Genomic DNA, 19352 nt, shown 5'->3' with positions numbered 1-19352 from the left:
TGTCAGAGGCGAAAGACGGCGTCGTTTCAAGTGGAAGGTTGGATACGGTGTCGTTTTGGAAGTGTTTTGACTCGGTGTTTTTATTTTATTTATTATTTTATTTTTTAATTTTTGTGATAAAAGGTTGTTAATACATGTTAGTTGGTTATAACAGATTTTAGTCCAGACACCAAGTAATGAGGGTTCCAATTCCATTGCCAAAGCTAAATGAAATTGGGTTCCATATTTCTGGAAGGATATATGATATATCTATAAAACCCAAGTGGAGAAATAGAAAGCACCTCCCATTTCCCTTTTTCTTCAACAAAATCTCCCGAGACTCTCTCCTGTGAGAAAGATTGTGAAACAAGAAACCATAAAAATGGCTTCGAGAAACAGCTCCAGGCCAGGCATTGCTAATGATCATGATGATGAAGACATGGCTAAAGCTCTTGCTTACATAGAGCACATGATGAGTTGGAAGAAGATGGGCATGCAGAAGAAAATGAGCAACTAGCATTGAAAATCCAAGAATTTGAAGCATTCTTACTAGGCACAGAAGCCATTGCTGCAACACAAGAAGAACAAGAACAACCACAACCAGAACAAGGTTCCTTCTTCTATGGAAACTATGCTGTCCCGCCAGTTCCGAGCCTTCAAGAACCTGCTGCCCTACATGCCAAAGAAGCCATTGCAGCACAACAAGGCATGCCTCTACAACAACAGGAACTAGGACTAGATTGGTTCTGCGGACACTATGTACCTCCTCATCACTTCATTCCATTTCAAGAACCTTGTTCTCCACATGACCTGCAAGCCCAAGAAGCCGTTGCACTAGGTTCATACTATGGAATTCACAACTTTGACCCTCATCATCATCTCCCACCATTCCCAAGCTTCCAACCCTCAATTCAATTTCAAGAACCTGCAGTCTCACATGCCCTGCAAGCCCAAGAAGCCATTGCTGCAGCACAAGGAATGCCTCAACTACCACAACAACTAGAACTAGGATCTTTCCATGGAATTGGAACCTATGTACCTAGTGATTTCCCAGCAATCCCGAGTCTCCAATGCTCAATTCAATTTCAAGAACAACCAGAACTAGAACTGGGTTCATTCGATGGAACTGGCAACTATGTCCCTCCTGATCTCCCACCAGTCCCAAGCCTCCGAAACTTGATTCAAATATGCAGCAAGCCTCTTCAGAAGTTCTTGTCAAACTATGATGTGACAACACTAGCATTAAAGCTGATGAAATGTGACGTAGAAAGGCACGTCTGGCTATTGTTGAATGGCGACAAAGATCTTATACAAGGCATCTGGCTCAAAATGTATGACATTGCTGGTAATGAGTACAGTGTGCAGTTCAAGACCGCAGGAGTTCAAAAAATTCATATGCTGAGATTGGCAATATTTTGTTCGACGTCATCGCCTGGTACGGTAAAAAGATATTACCCTGTGGGCGCCCGGAATTCATGGATTCTCTGGTAGAGGGGAGTTGACGTGGAATTATTCTATTGTGGGCTGGCTTAAAAGAAGCTCCCAATTGTTGTAGGAGTAGCTACTTGTTTCATGGCAGGAATGCCCAAACTGGAAAGCTATGTTTTGTGATCACTTCGGGAAGGCTGCCATTTTTTTAAAACCCTCAGACATTGTTCAACACCAAGACAGAGTTGAGATGGACTGCAGCATGAAAAGGTCTACAAAGTCAATGAAATTTCTCTAGGCTGGATCAAGTTGTGATTTGAGGTGTATTGTATATACATATGGATCAAGTTCAAGATGTAAAAATGTTCCTGGCAGTTGGTATTCCTTTGGTTCGGAATGGATATGATAGAAGAGTAGCTACTTGATCTCTTATAACGTTCACTACCAATCAAATCAGATTTTAGATGATGCCCCCAAAGCTGCACACTCAACTGAATTCTGTGCCAAAAGAAATAGACCATAAGACCTCGTAATCAGACTGGTTAATTTGCCTAATGAGTCTCAATCCAAGGCCTGATTAGCAGACTCTTAAACTTGAACAGATGTAACCAAAAAGCAATGAGACGTAAATTACCATTCAACAAATGATGATCTACACTACAGTAGCTGTGAATACACTTAGACTTCTCACAGATGAATATCTTCATGAATTTAATATGCTCAAGTAAGTAAATTTAATAAAGCAAGAATTCCAAATTCTCCAGGTGATGACATAAAGTGGACCAAGAAACTAAATGAAAATTCCCCCGTGAAAGCAAGTATCGAAGACATGAAATAAAAACGTAGTGAACAGTGAATTGACAAGATAGCTTCCCATTTCTGAAATATGTTAGTATATACACTGCTTCAATAATCCTACAACACACTACTAGGTAGAGTTGAAATGCTGTGTTATTAAACCCACATATGGAGCAGAACCGCAGATGAACAAGCACAAGGAATGTGTGTATGCTGAGCTCATAAACAATAACATACCTGAAAAAGACTGGAGAGAACATCTTTATAAAGCGCAGCCCACTCTTCCTCTCTCATTATGGTTCTTAAGGCATCTGAAATATGATTTTGAAAAGACAGAAAAAAGTTATGAACATAAGCACATAGAAGAAAAATTCTCTAAATTTATAACAGACATGTCACAGACAGGTGAGTGAGCACATGCATTGAAGTGATAGTTATTGCAAATTCCCTTGAAACAGGAAGCTTTCTGGTTTGGTATTTGTAATAGTGGTGAAGCTCTGGGTTGAGCGGACATATATGCTAGATATATCATAATTTGGCCCATCTTTCTGATAAGAAGTTATCAAATTAAAGCAAAGCAAACTTGATGACAATTATAATCCTGTCCTGTCCTGTCCTATCTACTATGAACTACTTCATAGCCAAATGAAAAAATGACGACCTTTCCAAAATGTTCTTGTAGCACCAACTTCAGGAAAATGGTCAGGTCGGGGAAACGGTGTCGTTTGTAAGTGTTTTGACTCATCATATCTCGTTTGGTGGATGGGATTTTATGGTGTTACTGTTTGCTCACTACTTTATTTTATTTATTTTTGCATCAAAACCAATTTGTTAGTTATAACAGGTTTTAGTCCAGACACTAAGTAATGAGGGTTCCAATTGCATTGCCAAAGCTAAATGAAACTGGGTTCAATTTTTCTGGAAAGATATCTATAAAACCCAGGTGGAGAAACAGAAAGCATTTCCCGTTTCACATTTCCCATTTCCCATTTCTTCAAAAAAAATCTCCCAAGAAGACTTCCTTTTGTGAGAAAGATCATGAAACAAGAAACCATAAAAGTGGCTTCAGGAAACAGCTCCAGGCCAGGCATGGCTAATGATCATGATGATGAACACATGACTAAAGCTCTTTCTTACATAGAGCACGTGCTTTTGGATTCTGATGATGAGTTGGAAGAAGATGGACATGTGTTGCTTCGATTCAGCTGCACCAAAATAGATTCAGCTGCATCCTCAACTTGTGATACTCGCAAGTGCACGAGCCGTTTGGTAGTATAGCATATGTAAGTGCGAGGTCGATCCCACGAGGATTGGTGATTGAATGATCCAATTTGTTTTCCCTACACAAAATAGAAATGAAAAAGGAAATAAATAAAAAAAGAAAAAAAAGAAATAACTCAAGCAAATAAGTTCCCAAGTTCAATTAGATTAATGGATTGATTCTAGCTAAAGTATGATTAAGCCATGGTGTTTGGTCAAAACCTTGTGTTCCTAATTCCCTAATTTGATCATTTGTTGTCTAACCTAAAACTAAGCATTAGGAACCCATTAAGCATAGAAGAACATTTTAAACAACCAAGTATGTATCTAATCCCTGTTGTCGAATGTCCATACATACTCTTCCTATCCATAGTTCAATTCGAATTAAAGCATGGTGTCTACTCTTAATTCAAACCAAGATAGCTAACATGCAAGCCTAAATGGTGATCAATCATTCAAACTAGCATATTAACTTATAAGCATAATGAATAAGAACAAAAATCATAATTGAAACTTGGAAACTAATTAAACTTGAATACTTAAGAAAGAATGTACATTACAAATAAAAGTAAAGTAGAACTTGAAAAACTTAAGGAGAATTTCAGCACAAATATTTCATTACAACAATTGAAAACTAGAAAGGAAACTAAGAGAATTTGAGGGAGAGAAGGGAAGGGAGCTCTAGAGAAGTGTTTGAGAGCTCCCCCCCTTGGGGTGTGATTTATGAAGCTTGAAGGCTTCTCTATTTATAGGGCTAAGAGGGAGGAACAACATGATGAAATCCAACACCACAATTCCTCTTTTAATACAACCCATAACTCACACTTCATCTTGTCTATGTTAGTGTGGTTGGAATCAATCTCATCCCATACTTCTTTTGCTGCACCTCAAGCTTTCTTCACATGGGATCAAAGGTGATCAATTGTGGCTGCCTTTTGCTGCCAACCCATGTGGTCTTCTTTTGGTTGTTGAACAAAAACGAGTCTTCTGAACCAGACTTGGTGTAGGAAGGCCAGAGGTTTCAAAACTTATCCAATGGGGCTCAAATTTGGATATGTTATACTAGACACCCATTGGAACAACTTCTATGAAGAAAGTATTCCCATCGGAGTAGTAGAAATGTGCGTTTTGGGCCTTGCAAGTTGGCTGCCGAACAGAGACTGGAATTGACTTCATTTCATTTCTTTGCTTTACATGCATGCACATGCTTTCTCTATAATAACTCCAGCATGTACCAACTTGCTCCTTTAGAATTTCATAGCTGGAATGCCTCCCCACTTCACTCATTATGTTGGATCCAAAGTCAGTTGCAGCATGGGTGAGGCACATGGCTTAAAGGAGGAGACAAGGCTCAAAGCTGGCAGTTGCAAATCCTCCTGAGCATGGTTCTGTGTTGGACGGGTTAAGGACTCCACATATGTTCAATTGGGCTGAATTTTGGATATGTTATACTAGACACCCAATGGAACAAGTTTCATGAAGATCTTCACCTCATTCGAGCCCCATAGCATGCTGATCCAAGGCCAAGAAGTTGACCTACGAAATTGGGCTGGAAAGGGGTTGTAGCCAAAATGTGTTTGTCTTTAAGCTCATATTCCTCATATGCCAATCAGCCCTTAACATGCATGGATTGCATCAAATGTTATCTCTTGCTATCTTAACCTACAAAACACACAAACATAGGTAAGTGACTCAAAATAAAGAGAAACTAAGCAAAACCACTAAGTAAAGAAGGCATGCAAGTGTATGAAATTATGGACTTATCATAATAGAAAATGAATTAAAAGCACAAGTTTAACTCAATAACATAACCAAATCATAAGCTAGAATGGTACAAAATGATATACAATTATGAACCGATCAAATACCCCCAAACCTAGATTTTGTTAGTCCTCGAGCAAAACAAAAGGAAAACAAAGATGAAAACAAAACAAGAAGTTAAGTAAACCACTTCCGCAGGTAACTCGATTGCATTGAGCATATGCAACAAGCCTTTAAACCTCTAGGCATCCCTAGTAGGAGGAGTTGTGTCTCCTGAGGGTTTAACAGAAACGATACCCACAAACGTTTTACTAACTCTACAAAACAAGGTGGTTAGAAAACTTATTAGATTTGTTAGTCCTTAAGCAAAATAAAATAAACACAAAAACCAAAATAAAAATAATTACAAAACCAAAATAAATAAATAAATAAATTTTAAAAAAAATGTAAAAAGTAAACTCAAAACAATCTTTCCGAACATTTTCTGAAGAGAGATGACTCATGCACATAACTCAAAAGTTTTAACAATAAAAGCTCAATTTTAGATATTATTTACAATGTGGCAAAGTTCAAAACACAACATGCTCAAAGTGTAGTAGTGTGATAGCCAAATGCAACAAATTCCCCAATCTTAGTTTTTACACAATTTTTAAAAATCATACAAAGCACAAGTTCAACTTCAAATCTCACCAAAGTTGTCCTCTCACAAATGAATCACTCAGAAGAGGGCTACAATGCAACACTCAGTTATAAACATGATATTAGAGTTAAATCATAAAGGACTTAACTCAAAATAGGAAGATGAAGAACTTGCATTAATATGATCTCAAGAAGGATGCCAAACACTTAAAAGTAAGAAAATGCATGCAATTCAACCATATGACATTTAAGATCAATTTTGGTCTTTATTATAGGTTGTAATGGGGCCAAGGGTGTAAGGTGAGTAAGAAATGAAAGGTATGGATAATACAAAGTCCAAGGAACTCAAAATGTAAGAGCATAAAATAATAGTTTACAAGACTTCGAATCATCATGATTAGATTTTTTCTTTTACATGATCAAAACTCCTTATACCTTCATTTACATTGATTCACACTCCTTTTCAAACACCAATTTATTTTGAAGGCCCAAAAATGAATTTTCAATCAACCACCACTTAATCACAACTTTTTTTTTCTTCTTCTTTTTTTTTTTTTTTTTTTTTTTTATACCAATTGAGTGAAGTTTTTTTTTTTTTTTTTTCTTTATGTAATATCCCTTCCCAAACTTAGCATGAAAAACACATCCGAATTAGAGCTCATGAGTTCCTTAGAAAGGTAAATATTTGTTTTTCGGGCTAAGGCGAGGAAATATAATTGGTAAAATGAAAGAAAAGGTTTACATGTAGGCTCAAAATGGTTAACAATGGAAAATCATGCTTAAGCATGCATAAGGTTAGCTTAAAAGGCACAAACGATCCAAAGAGGGCCTTAATATCATTTCTTAAATGTCATGAAATCAAATTGCAAAAGAATGAATGACTTTTAAGTGTTCAACCAAATCAATGAATAATGAGATCAAACAACAACTTTGATGACAAGAAAATAAGAGTATGTGTATAACACTCATGAAATGAAGAACAAGGCTCAAAAGCTCACATTATATGGTTATATAAGTCTAATTTATGCTTGATACAATTCTTTGGGTCATGCAAATCCTTTAATTGGAAAATTATGAAACAAATGGCAAGTGTAAAGAAGGTTTCAATCATATCATGCTAGAACGATGCCAAATTAATTAATTTTTTATTTTTTATTTACAATAAAAATTTACAAGGAAAAAAAAAATAATAATAAAAATAATAAAATTCAATTTTCATTTAAGTCATGCAAACATTTATCACAATCTCATCAAATGTGTTCGGAAAGTGAAATAAAATCAAAATAAAACAAGACTCAAAATAAAAAAATAAAATAAAAGCAAGACTTAAACAAAATAAAATAAAAATAAAAACAAGCAAATAAAAAAAAATTAAATTAAGGAAAAACCAAATTTACATGTTAAACTCCAATACCCCCAAACCTAGAAATGAACATTGTCCTCAATGTTTAAAATTTAGGCACAAGCAATGTCAAAAATAACAAATGAAGGTATTAAAGCAATAAAAAATCACAAAACACACAAGAGTTAAAATACAAAAACAAAATAATTACAAAATAAAAATTACAAAACAAACAAACAAAAGAAACGAAATAGTAAAACACTCGAAACAGAAAGCCCTAAACAAACAGTCTTACGCAAACCAAAACCCAAACGATTGAAAGCCCAACCCAAAAGAAGGTTAACCCACTTTGAAACCTAAACAACGGTGAAAACCCGACCCACAATGAAATCCGAAGCCCATACGTTTTTTATTATTATTATTATTATTTTTAATTTAAGATGACACGTGAATTGGGAGTGCAAAGACGGGATTTTTGAAAAGAGAAAATGTGGTCCCTAATGCCTTGGTTCCTGGGAAGTCACGGGCAAAAGAGGTGAGGGACGTGTCGGCGCACAGAGGTCGCTTTCACATCCCCCAAGCCAGAATTATTGGGCTCTTGGGTGAAGCGGGACGACTTTTTCACTTTGAAGGTTGTGAAAGGTGAAAATGCAATTAAGGGGAGGTTGGGAAATGGGTGCGGCGATATATAGAGATAAGCCGTAAGGGCCACACATAACCCAGAACCGCAGGGGCTAGGGTTTAGCAGACTAAGTCTATAAAAAGGTAAAAAGAACGGGTGAAAAACACAAACTCAAAAACACACAAAACAGAAAAGAAAGAAGAACAAAGAGTGAGAAATCAAATGGCCTCTTCATACCCTTTTTCGTTGGATCTCAACCTAGCTCCACCGACTCAGACACGAGGCCAAGTAGCGGCACCAGTATGGATGCCCTACTTTGCTTCCGCACGGGGGCCTGTGACAGTAACTGACTCAATACTCCTGGACAACGATGTTGCCATTGGAGTGGCTAGAAATTTAGTGACTCCTAAAGATATACGTGTGCTGGGGACAAGGGATGACAACCGGGTCGTGAGCGATGCCCTGGCACTGAGCGTGCAGAGTACGGCAACAGTCGCAAGTTTGGGTCATCGCCTACTTGCGAAGTCCCATGAGGTAGAGGTGCTAAAGGGTCAATTGGCGGCGGAGCGAAGTATGGTTGAAGAGTGTCAGAGTGCTATAAAAAGCTTGAAAAGGGAGAGGGCAAGGATAGTGGAGGTGAATCGACACCAGCTAGAAGTATTGCGGGACGAGAATAAAAACCTATCAAAGATGGTAGAGTTGTATTCTCGCGACATGCGAAAGCAGCTGGAGGACCTAGACCGACCGAGTAAACGCAAGCAAGCAAATCGCGAGAGTAATTACGCTCAAGCTAAGATTGCGATCTTTGGGAGCTCAAGTGGTGAGCCCCAAGAGGCTGTGCGTGAAGCCCCGGAAGAGGATAGCCAGAGGGCCAAACTCAAAGCTCCAATGGTCGAGACACCGAGCACTGTGAAGAAATGATTTCTACTGCTAATTGTTGTTTTTATTTTATTTTGTTGTTTTTGTAATTTCGTTATTTTATTTCGGAAATAAAAGTAAAGTTGCAGAAGGAAAAAGAAAACGGAAAAGAAAGCACAGTTCCCTAACTAAAATAAAATAAAGATGATAGCCGAAAGGGAAAAGCAAAAACACAAAGCTCTAGAAAATGAAAGTAACAAAAACACAAAACACCAGAAAACACGGAAAAAAGAAAAGTAAAGTGAAAGTTAATGTGCTCCCCCTTGAAGCGATTAGGTCGAGCATGCCCGGGAAATCCGAAAGGGTGTCGACTCCTTCATCAGCATATGTCTATTTAAAGCACACCTCTGCAAGCGGATGATACCCAGCATTTCTTCCTGCAACTCAAGGAAAAACATCAAAAAATTCAGAAACAAAAAAAATGGCATCCTCATGCACTCACCTTGATGATCTCAACCTTGAGCTCTCACTTGCACCACCGAATGCCCAAATAAGGGCTCCTCCAACTCCTGTCTTCCCAAACTCCACATATCATCACGGCACGGCCTCAAACTTTGCTGAGGTAATACCGAACTTTGCTGAGGCAATGCCGAACAGAGCAGTGCTACTGGGTGGCATGATTGGCAGTATACTCACACCGGCAGATCATCTGCATGTGGCACAGCGGTCGGACAAGGTGGCAGTGGAGGAGTCCCACACTTTATCTGTGCTCCATGCGGTCTCGGCTACCAATTTGGGCATGTGATTACTGGCGAGGACACGTGAGTGTGCCGCGCTGAGCGAGGAAGTGGCTTCCTTGAAGGCTATGGTGGCAGACTTGCAGAAGCGGCTTTACTGTGCCAATCAGCATGTGGAAGCACTGCAGAGAAAGAATGAGGACCATGTAGAGCTGCTGCAGATTCTACAAGTGCGAGACAATAGAGGCAAGCCATGATGATGATGAAGATGAAGATGAAGAAGAAGATAATGATCATGTTGTTTTTTATTTTTACTGTTTTTGTTTTTGTTTTTGTTTTTGTTTTTTTTTTAATGTAACGTTTGAAATAAAAAAAATGTTTTAACACTCAGAAATAAACTAACCAACCAAACCACGTAAATAAATACATAAACTAACTTAACAAAACAAAAACAAAAACAAAAACAAATCAAAAACAAAGACACAACAGAAAAGAAAACAAAGAAAATAAAAATCAACTTAATTTAAAAACACACGAATATACAAGCAACTCACGGATGACCAGTTAAGGGCCTCAGAAAACACAGCCAGGGGATCCGGGAAGGTTGGAGGGGTCACAATGGTCCCGCTTAAAACCCAAACTTCTTAGACACCGAAGGTGTCGCCTAAAGAACTCCTAGACACTGTATTGACGGAAGTGCTTACTGGAGTTACCAAAAGTTAGCTCATATGAAAAAAAAAAAAAAAAATTAATTTATTTTTTTTTTAATAAAAGAAATAGAAAATTAAAATTATTGAAATAATAACAAAACAACTAATGAGAAAGGATTGGAATACTCCCCCTTGAAGCGATTAGGTCGAGCGTGATGCATTTGGAGGTCGCGACTTCTCCCACTACTCCACACTTCCTATCTTTATGATTGAAGTTGCCTTCTCTTTCCCTTTATTATTAAGCTATTCTAAATTGCTAAAACAAACACAGAAAACTTGAAATGGAATTAAAAGGATTATGAAATAAAAACTAAAATGAAAAGGAAAATCAACACACATCCAATTCCATGCTTCAAAGCAACAAGCACCAATGGGTTGTGTAAGCTGGGACTTAAACCTAGTTCTCTTGCTTGTTGAGCAATTGTCCTTTTCTGTTGGACTACAAACACAACTTGTCCATTAACGTCATTAACTTTAAAACAAGAAATTGTCAAGTTAAGAAAAATAAAATAAAATAAAGTAGGAAAGCCAAATAGAATCAAACAATGTTACCAATCCCCGGCAACGGCGCCAAAAACTTGTTGCTTCGATTCAGCTGCACCAAAATAGATTCAGCTGCATCCTCAACTTGTGATACTCGCAAGTGCACGAGCCGTTTGGTAGTATAGCATATGTAAGTGCGAGGTCGATCCCACGAGGATTGGTGATTGAATGATCCAATTTGTTTTCCCTACACAAAATAGAAATGAAAAAGGAAATAAATAAAAAAAGAAAAAAAAGAAATAACTCAAGCAAATAAGTTCCCAAGTTCAATTAGATTAATGGATTGATTCTAGCTAAAGTATGATTAAGCCATGGTGTTTGGTCAAAACCTTGTGTTCCTAATTCCCTAATTTGATCATTTGTTGTCTAACCTAAAACTAAGCATTAGGAACCCATTAAGCATAGAAGAACATTTTAAACAACCAAGTATGTATCTAATCCCTGTTGTCGAATGTCCATACATACTCTTCCTATCCATAGTTCAATTCGAATTAAAGCATGGTGTCTACTCTTAATTCAAACCAAGATAGCTAACATGCAAGCCTAAATGGTGATCAATCATTCAAACTAGCATATTAACTTATAAGCATAATGAATAAGAACAAAAATCATAATTGAAACTTGGAAACTAATTAAACTTGAATACTTAAGAAAGAATGTACATTACAAATAAAAGTAAAGTAGAACTTGAAAAACTTAAGGAGAATTTCAGCACAAATATTTCATTACAACAATTGAAAACTAGAAAGGAAACTAAGAGAATTTGAGGGAGAGAAGGGAAGGGAGCTCTAGAGAAGTGTTTGAGAGCTCCCCCCCTTGGGGTGTGATTTATGAAGCTTGAAGGCTTCTCTATTTATAGGGCTAAGAGGGAGGAACAACATGATGAAATCCAACACCACAATTCCTCTTTTAATACAACCCATAACTCACACTTCATCTTGTCTATGTTAGTGTGGTTGGAATCAATCTCATCCCATACTTCTTTTGCTGCACCTCAAGCTTTCTTCACATGGGATCAAAGGTGATCAATTGTGGCTGCCTTTTGCTGCCAACCCATGTGGTCTTCTTTTGGTTGTTGAACAAAAACGAGTCTTCTGAACCAGACTTGGTGTAGGAAGGCCAGAGGTTTCAAAACTTATCCAATGGGGCTCAAATTTGGATATGTTATACTAGACACCCATTGGAACAACTTCTATGAAGAAAGTATTCCCATCGGAGTAGTAGAAATGTGCGTTTTGGGCCTTGCAAGTTGGCTGCCGAACAGAGACTGGAATTGACTTCATTTCATTTCTTTGCTTTACATGCATGCACATGCTTTCTCTATAATAACTCCAGCATGTACCAACTTGCTCCTTTAGAATTTCATAGCTGGAATGCCTCCCCACTTCACTCATTATGTTGGATCCAAAGTCAGTTGCAGCATGGGTGAGGCACATGGCTTAAAGGAGGAGACAAGGCTCAAAGCTGGCAGTTGCAAATCCTCCTGAGCATGGTTCTGTGTTGGACGGGTTAAGGACTCCACATATGTTCAATTGGGCTGAATTTTGGATATGTTATACTAGACACCCAATGGAACAAGTTTCATGAAGATCTTCACCTCATTCGAGCCCCATAGCATGCTGATCCAAGGCCAAGAAGTTGACCTACGAAATTGGGCTGGAAAGGGGTTGTAGCCAAAATGTGTTTGTCTTTAAGCTCATATTCCTCATATGCCAATCAGCCCTTAACATGCATGGATTGCATCAAATGTTATCTCTTGCTATCTTAACCTACAAAACACACAAACATAGGTAAGTGACTCAAAATAAAGAGAAACTAAGCAAAACCACTAAGTAAAGAAGGCATGCAAGTGTATGAAATTATGGACTTATCATAATAGAAAATGAATTAAAAGCACAAGTTTAACTCAATAACATAACCAAATCATAAGCTAGAATGGTACAAAATGATATACAATTATGAACCGATCAACATGCAGAAGAAAATGAGCAACTAGCATTGAAAATCCAAGAATTTGAAGCATTCTTACTAGGCACAGAAGCCATTGCTGCAACACAAGAAGAACAAGAACAACCACAACCAGAACAAGGTTCCTTCTTCTATGGAAACTATGCTGTCTCGCCAGTCCCGAGCCTTCAAGAACCTGTTGCCCTACATGCCCAAGAAGCCATTTCAACACAACAAGTCATGCCTCTACAACAACAGGAACTAGGACTAGGCTGGTTCTGTGAAAACTATGTGCTTCCTCATCATTTCATTCCATTTCAAGAACCTTGTTCTCCACATGTCGTGCAAGCCCAAGAAGCTATTGCGCTAGGTTCATACTATGGAATTCACAACTCTGTCCCTCATCATCATCTCCCACCATTCCCAAGGTTCCAACCCTCAATTCAATTTCAAGAAACTGCAGCCTCACATACCCTGCAAGCCCAAGAAGCCATTGCTGCAGCACAAGGCACGCCTCAACTACCACAACAACTAGAACTAGGATCTTTCCATGGAATTGGAACCTATGTGCCTCGTGATTTCCCACCAATCCCAAGCCTCCAACGATCAATTCAATTTCAAGAACCTGCAGTTCCATGAGCCCAACAATCCCAACAAGCCATTGCAGCACAAGAACAGCCAAAACTAGAATTAGGTTCATGCCATGGATTTCGGAAGTATGTCCCTCCTGATCTCCCACCAGTCCCAAGCATCCAACATTTGATTCAAATATGCAGCCTTTTGAGAGACACTTGAAAAAAACTGATGCGATGTTCTCATTAGAGGTGAAGAACTGTGACATAGAAGAACACGTCTTCCCGTTGTTGAACGGTAATGAAGATCCTACACAAGGCATCTGGGTCACAACGAATGACATTGCTGGTAATGAGCACAATATGCTGTTCAACACCACAAAAATTCGCAAAAATCATAAGCTTTATTGGCAATATTTTGTTCGACATCATGGCCTAAAGTACGAAGATGTTGTTACCCTGTGGGCGTTCAGGAATGCACAAACTGAAAAGCTTTGTTCTGTGATCACTTCGAGAAGGTTGCCAGATTGCAGACATTGTTCAAGAACAAGGCAGAGTTGAGCTATGCACTGCAGCATGAAAAGGTCTACAAAGTTGATGACATTTCTCTAGGTTGAATCAGGTTATAATTTGAGGTGTAGACATTGATCTTTAAGTTGTATAAATGTTCTTGGCAGTTGGCACAACTTTGGTTTGGAGAAACATGCAAAGTACATATCATAAACTTCAACTCTGTGAACCCATTATCAAAATGCTAGGTCTACAACTGTTGGTTTGTAAAAGTAATGAAGTAACTGAAACGATTGAATTGATTGTTAAAAATATGACACAAAGCTTCTGCAGATACATTACTCTATCTAACTCAAAGAAAGATAAGCAAAGCAGTTCTACTAAAGATTGCTTTGCGTCATGAAGATCAGCAGTAGTCTTCTGTGAGACTATGTCAATTGCACATCCGGTGTGATGAACCACTATTTTGCTACTCTACATTTTAACAATCCTTGCCACCTGAACTTGGAACTTCTTCATCCTTATCTCCTCCTGGAAAGTCACCAAAAAAAATATAATCCATCAGATATTCAAGTTGCATAACTGCATTGAACAAGAAAGAAAATATGGTAATGGTGCAATGCTAACGAGTGCTGTCAAAAGTGATTGCCTGAAAACATTGACAAATGATGAGGCTACTTAGGTTAGGTGATACTATTTTTTAAAAAAAACTATTAAGTGAGGGTGCTCAGGTGTATTAAGTGTCTTTCAGGGTTAACCGCAAAACTGATGCGTATACAGCCGCACACATTTGTGAGTGCTGCAGCTAACATTCTCCAGGTCATCCCCAACAATGTCATGCCATAAAGCCCCAAATAGTGCCTATATTAGCAGCTCTGAACACTGGACATGAATCATTACTCTAAACTCATAGTAGTGCCTATATAGGAGCTCTGAAGTTTCAATGAACTTTGCATATGAGCAACAAAATGCCTAAGTCTAGCTCAGAGTTTTCATTAATGTGACAACCCAGCAAAGAGCTTTGTGCCCCATTCGCAACATCTTTGTTAATCATATTGACCAAAACAGGATTTCTAAACCGGATTACTAGAAAACTTTCTCAGTTAACAATACCCAAAAAACAATGAGAAGCTAGCTCCTGCTGCCACACCGCACATTCAAATTCACAAAATGTATGAGCAAAATTGCACAAATTACCTCACTCCATAGAAACTTTGGCACCAACTTCCTTCATCTTCGCGACAATCGAATCTGCCTCCTCTTTCGTAACCCCCTTCTTCAACAGCGTAGGCGCCTTCTCCACCAAGTCCTTGGCCTCCTTCAGCCCCAAACTCGTAAACGTCCTCACCTCCTTAATCACTTTGATCTTCGCTGCAGCATCAAAAGAATCGAGCTTTAAATCAAAAGCCGTCTTCTCCACCTTCTCCTCGCCTTTAGCCGCCGCCGGACCGCCCTTGCCGGGGCCTTTCAAGCCCCCAAATCCCATCCCCGGCATCATCATCGCCATCACCGGCATCTCCTTTATGCCCAATTTCTCCCTCAGAACCTCCGTGAGGTCCGAGACTTCGAGCAAAGTCAGGCCCGAGATCTCATCCGCGATCGCCGATACCGTCCCGGACGGAGGTGGCCGTTGCTCCGGTGCAGCAGTAGTGTAATTGCACACGAAATGAGAACAAATCTGGGGCTTTGATTGGAGAGAGGATAGAGGAGGGCTTTGGGGGTTTAGGGTTTTGTGAATATGAGAAAATTGTGGGGAAATGAACCGTAAATATCTCATTTTTCTGGGGTTGGGGGTGTGATTTCAGGCAATTGGGGTTGTTATCCGAGCATTGTGGTCCTGATTAGGTTAGCATAATCTTGGTGCTTTCATGGCTTCTGAAGCTTAGAAGAGAGTGACTGGTATGGCGCGAGTGTAAGTGACCGCTTGAGCTTGCAGGCATAAACTCTATACGGGGATGGAGGCTTAAGTTGCCCTCCACCAAGGTCTGAACTTCAGACTAAAATTGATGATGGGCCCAAATCCATTAATTGGGCCTTGAACCGAGCTTGGCCCAATGTTTTTTGGGAAATTCTATTTACAATACACCCAACAAGTTAATCAGAACACCCAGACCTAATTTTTAAGATTATAGCATGTTCACATATTAGTTATTAAGAAATTTAGAAAACTAACCGCCGTTTGGTATCCTACTCAAAAATCATGATTTTTTAATCTAAAAAACATGAGTTTTTAAATACTGATTTTAGGATCTAAAAACTTGTTTGGTATTGAACTCCAAACTGTTTTTAAGATCTAAAAAAAATTGAAATTAAAATCAGAAAATCAAAAACCCTAATTGCCAAATTGAAATTATGAAAAGAAAATGAGAGAGGGAGGAGAGACTAGGGAGACGAGAGATGAGAGAGATGGGAGAGCAAGGAGAGAGAGAGAGAGAGAGAGAGAGAGAGAGAGAGAGAGAGAGAGAGAGAGAGAGACGAGAGATGGAGGAGAGAGAGAAAAAAAAAACTATAAAATCTCACTTTTTTGCTTTCAATAATGGGGGTGTTTTTGAATTTTTTTGAGTTTGGGTTTTAAAAAATGGGCCTATCAAACGGGTTTTTTGAACTTTGAACTTAAAATCTGTTTTTAAGTTTATATAATTGGATCCAAGTAGAATACCGAATATGTATTAACTTTTTAGTAGCACAATAAAGATTTTTAGTTTCTTACTCTATTTATTTAAAGATTTTTTTAAATTTTTTTCTTTTAAAGTCACTTGAGGTTCTGCTTGAGCTCTATCGAAAACCCTCCAACAATGCTCAAACTCCTTTGCACAACGTGTCATATGCACTTATTGGTTTTTCTAACGTGCATTATTGGAGCAAATTAAGTCATTTTAGTCTTATGGCCTGTATTCATTAGAGAAAGATTACTTTATGTTCAAAGAAAGCAACATCTTCCTATTATTACTCCTACCCTATAGTCCTTGCCTTAAAAGAAGCAGCTCAAGCAACACTTTACATAGCTAAGTAATGTTTTAACGTTACCACCAATAATGGAACATCTTAAGGGTGAAGGGAAACTTGATGACAAGGATCTGTCTTTAGAAAAATCACTATGATTGTCTTCCGGTCATGCTTCCGAGAACTTCACTTTTTTCTCCATTATTATTTTAATTCTTTGGGTGGGAACGTGAAATTTTTTTATGATTATAGGGTCACTGATGGAATGTTGATGATAGATAAAACCTTGAAAGTTTCTTCAATGGACGCCTTGAGGAATCTGTGCAAAAAGCAACTTCTCTTCTCTCCTGTCTTTTGACAGACTGCATTATCATTATCAAAGGTAGGCCTCATGTCTCTCAATTCTTAGTCCCAACTCCAAAGCCTCATTAGGTGCAATAAAATAACGTACGTAGAAAGATGATAAGAGACGTACGATAGAGGAGCAGTTTGACATGCCTAATTAGTTCAGAAACAGTAAAATTTAACTTTTGTAAGTTTGGGCTCCCAGTTCTAATTTGAGTCCATAATTCATTGTTGTTTCGAAAAGAATATTAAGATGAGTCAAAATAACGTGACAATTTGACGTCTTCTTTGGAGATTCTCTTAGTAATTATGGGGTTTGAGATAATACTAAAAGTAACTTTAGCTTTGTGAATAGCAAGCTTTGTGGTTTCTCTCATTATTGCATTGCGTTACAAAAAAATAAATAATAAACGAAGGTGTAGATTGTTGATGTTAACTAAAATCGAAGCTTTTAAAGATTATTGAAGATGAAAAATACTACAAGTTCCATGAAATACAAGAAGCACTAATATTGCATCATTGGATGTCTACAATATAATGGCCACATCAAGCTTTACAATCAGAATTTATTTTGGGAAAGAGAGAAAAAAAATAACTTGGAAAAGCAGAAAAACACACACTACATATGAATTTTTAGTGGCCCTGAAATCATGCAGTCTGATTGATTGAGTTGATCTTCCTGCATCTCTTTCTGATCTCTCCCCTTGACCCTGTAAGTGGGGAAATATTTCCCATCTTAACCATGGACTTGGCAAACTGCTCAAAGAAAAGCTCAGTGTTCTCAGCATACTGTTGAACCAATTGCTTTGTCACTTGACTCTTTGTGATAAGAATTTCATCTGAGTTCAGGAGGCCCTTGGAAGCCAACAAGTTCTTGAAGTAGCTGTTGTCAAACTTTGTTGGGCTGACAAAGTCCAAGAAAAACAGGGTTTGGTCTCCACCAGATCTTGGGCACCTGGTTCTCAACTGTGCAGCATATGATTGGTCAAGGGTGAAGTCAGCTAAGCCATTGCCTGACTGGTTGTAAAGCCTCTGCCTGAATGAGGTGCATCTGGCATTTCCAATGGTGTGGCTTCCTGCATATCAATGGAAATAAAAAAACTGATTGAGAAACACAAAGCTCAGGGCATGTTAGCTTTTTTGGTAATTTTTATTTTTAGTAAATAATGAAGAACTATGTTGTGTTTTTTTGGCAAAGTTACCAGATAGTGCCACAAGATCAACAATGTTGAGCTTTTGCCTCTTGAACTTGGTGAGAATAGTTTGGAAGGTGTTGTTTGGAGCAGGGATGTTGTTGTTGGAGCCACTTAAACTTGCTCCTTTTGAATCTCTTCTTCCTAGTGGAACCTCCCAGTTTGGCCCCCCAGACTGCAATATGCAGCAACAATTTATAGTCAGCATATGTGAATTTAGGCTTGGGTTCTTACACCATGCAACTTACAAAGCTAAAAATGTAACACCTACTAGCACAGTGGAGTCTCTAGCAGCAAGAGCCAAAATGTCAGCACAGGACACAGTGTTGGGGCACTCTTTCTCTACTGCAGACTTGATTTCATCGATTACTTCGAACCCTCGAGCTGAATTCTGGTTCGGGACAGACCTCTTCTCGGTGATTATGTTCTTGCTGCTGTCCAACAGAATTGATGCATCACAACCCTGCAATATTCAAAATTAGCAACATGATTTTAAGTACATCAGTCATAAGATGTTAACATAACTTCTTTTTTTATTTATCAAATGAGATGCATTAGAATGATTTGATACAAATATGTACCTGTACAAAGCAGTCATGGAAATGCAGCCTAAGCAAAGAGGCAGCCATGCGAGCTTCTCTTGCAACAGCCTTGGCAACAACAGACTTTACAATCTCTATTGCTTTAGGGCAAGAGTGGTCATAAAACTGTGGGTAGAGATACCCACCAAGAGTTTTATCACAGAAACAAAGTGGGACAAAGGCAAGAAGAGAAAGAGCTAGAAGGAAGCTCAAAGACTGAGCCATAATGTTTTCTTTTTTGGGTACTCTTAGTTCAAGTCTAGTAAGATCACTAGAGAAGAAGAAGACTTGAAATCGTCAAATGAAAATAAAGCTCTCCCCAAGACTTGCTTTGATGAATGTTGGGATGGCTTAGGGAGTATTTATTGAGGTGACTTTGTACACAACTTTGAAGAATGAGGTACAGAGAAGCTGGAGTTGGTAACTTACTATTGGTGGTAGCTACATCAATAGACAGGATCAGAAGAGAAGGTTGGAGTTGGTACAAAGCTTTCATGCTTTGGGGTGACTAATCATCATGTTAATTAGCTACAAGGTCTAAGCTCAATCAGCTTATTATAGAAGAACAAACCTTTTTGGCTCAT

The 19352-nt window shown here is 38.4% G+C and overlaps 2 protein-coding genes across 2 annotated transcripts; both read right to left on the bottom strand.

The window, feature by feature from the left end:
- Positions 1-13913: 13913 nt before the first annotated feature.
- On the bottom strand, positions 13914-15663 carry LOC110774250 (Ribosomal protein L12 family protein). The gene is made up of 2 exons (XM_021978790.2): positions 14904-15663; positions 13914-14237 (listed from the first exon to the last, which is right to left on the bottom strand). The coding sequence occupies exon 1, from the start codon at positions 15481-15483 to the stop codon at positions 14905-14907; it is 579 nt and encodes a 192-aa protein (XP_021834482.2). The 5' UTR covers positions 15484-15663; the 3' UTR covers positions 13914-14237; position 14904.
- Positions 15664-17426: 1763 nt separating this feature from the next.
- LOC110773562 (peroxidase 72-like) lies at positions 17427-19267 on the bottom strand. The gene is made up of 4 exons (XM_021978090.2): positions 18769-19267; positions 18459-18650; positions 18197-18362; positions 17427-18070 (listed from the first exon to the last, which is right to left on the bottom strand). The coding sequence occupies exons 1-4, from the start codon at positions 18991-18993 to the stop codon at positions 17643-17645; spliced, it is 1011 nt and encodes a 336-aa protein (XP_021833782.1). The 5' UTR covers positions 18994-19267; the 3' UTR covers positions 17427-17642.
- Positions 19268-19352: the final 85 nt, after the last annotated feature.

The sequence above is a fragment of the Prunus avium genome, chromosome 7, assembly GCF_965620075.1.
Source record: "Prunus avium chromosome 7, drPruAviu1.hap1.1, whole genome shotgun sequence".
In the NCBI taxonomy this organism is placed as follows: domain Eukaryota; kingdom Viridiplantae; phylum Streptophyta; class Magnoliopsida; order Rosales; family Rosaceae; genus Prunus; species Prunus avium.
The sequence above is the reverse complement of the archived record's forward strand: the minus strand, read 5'-3'. Positions and strand labels throughout refer to the sequence as shown.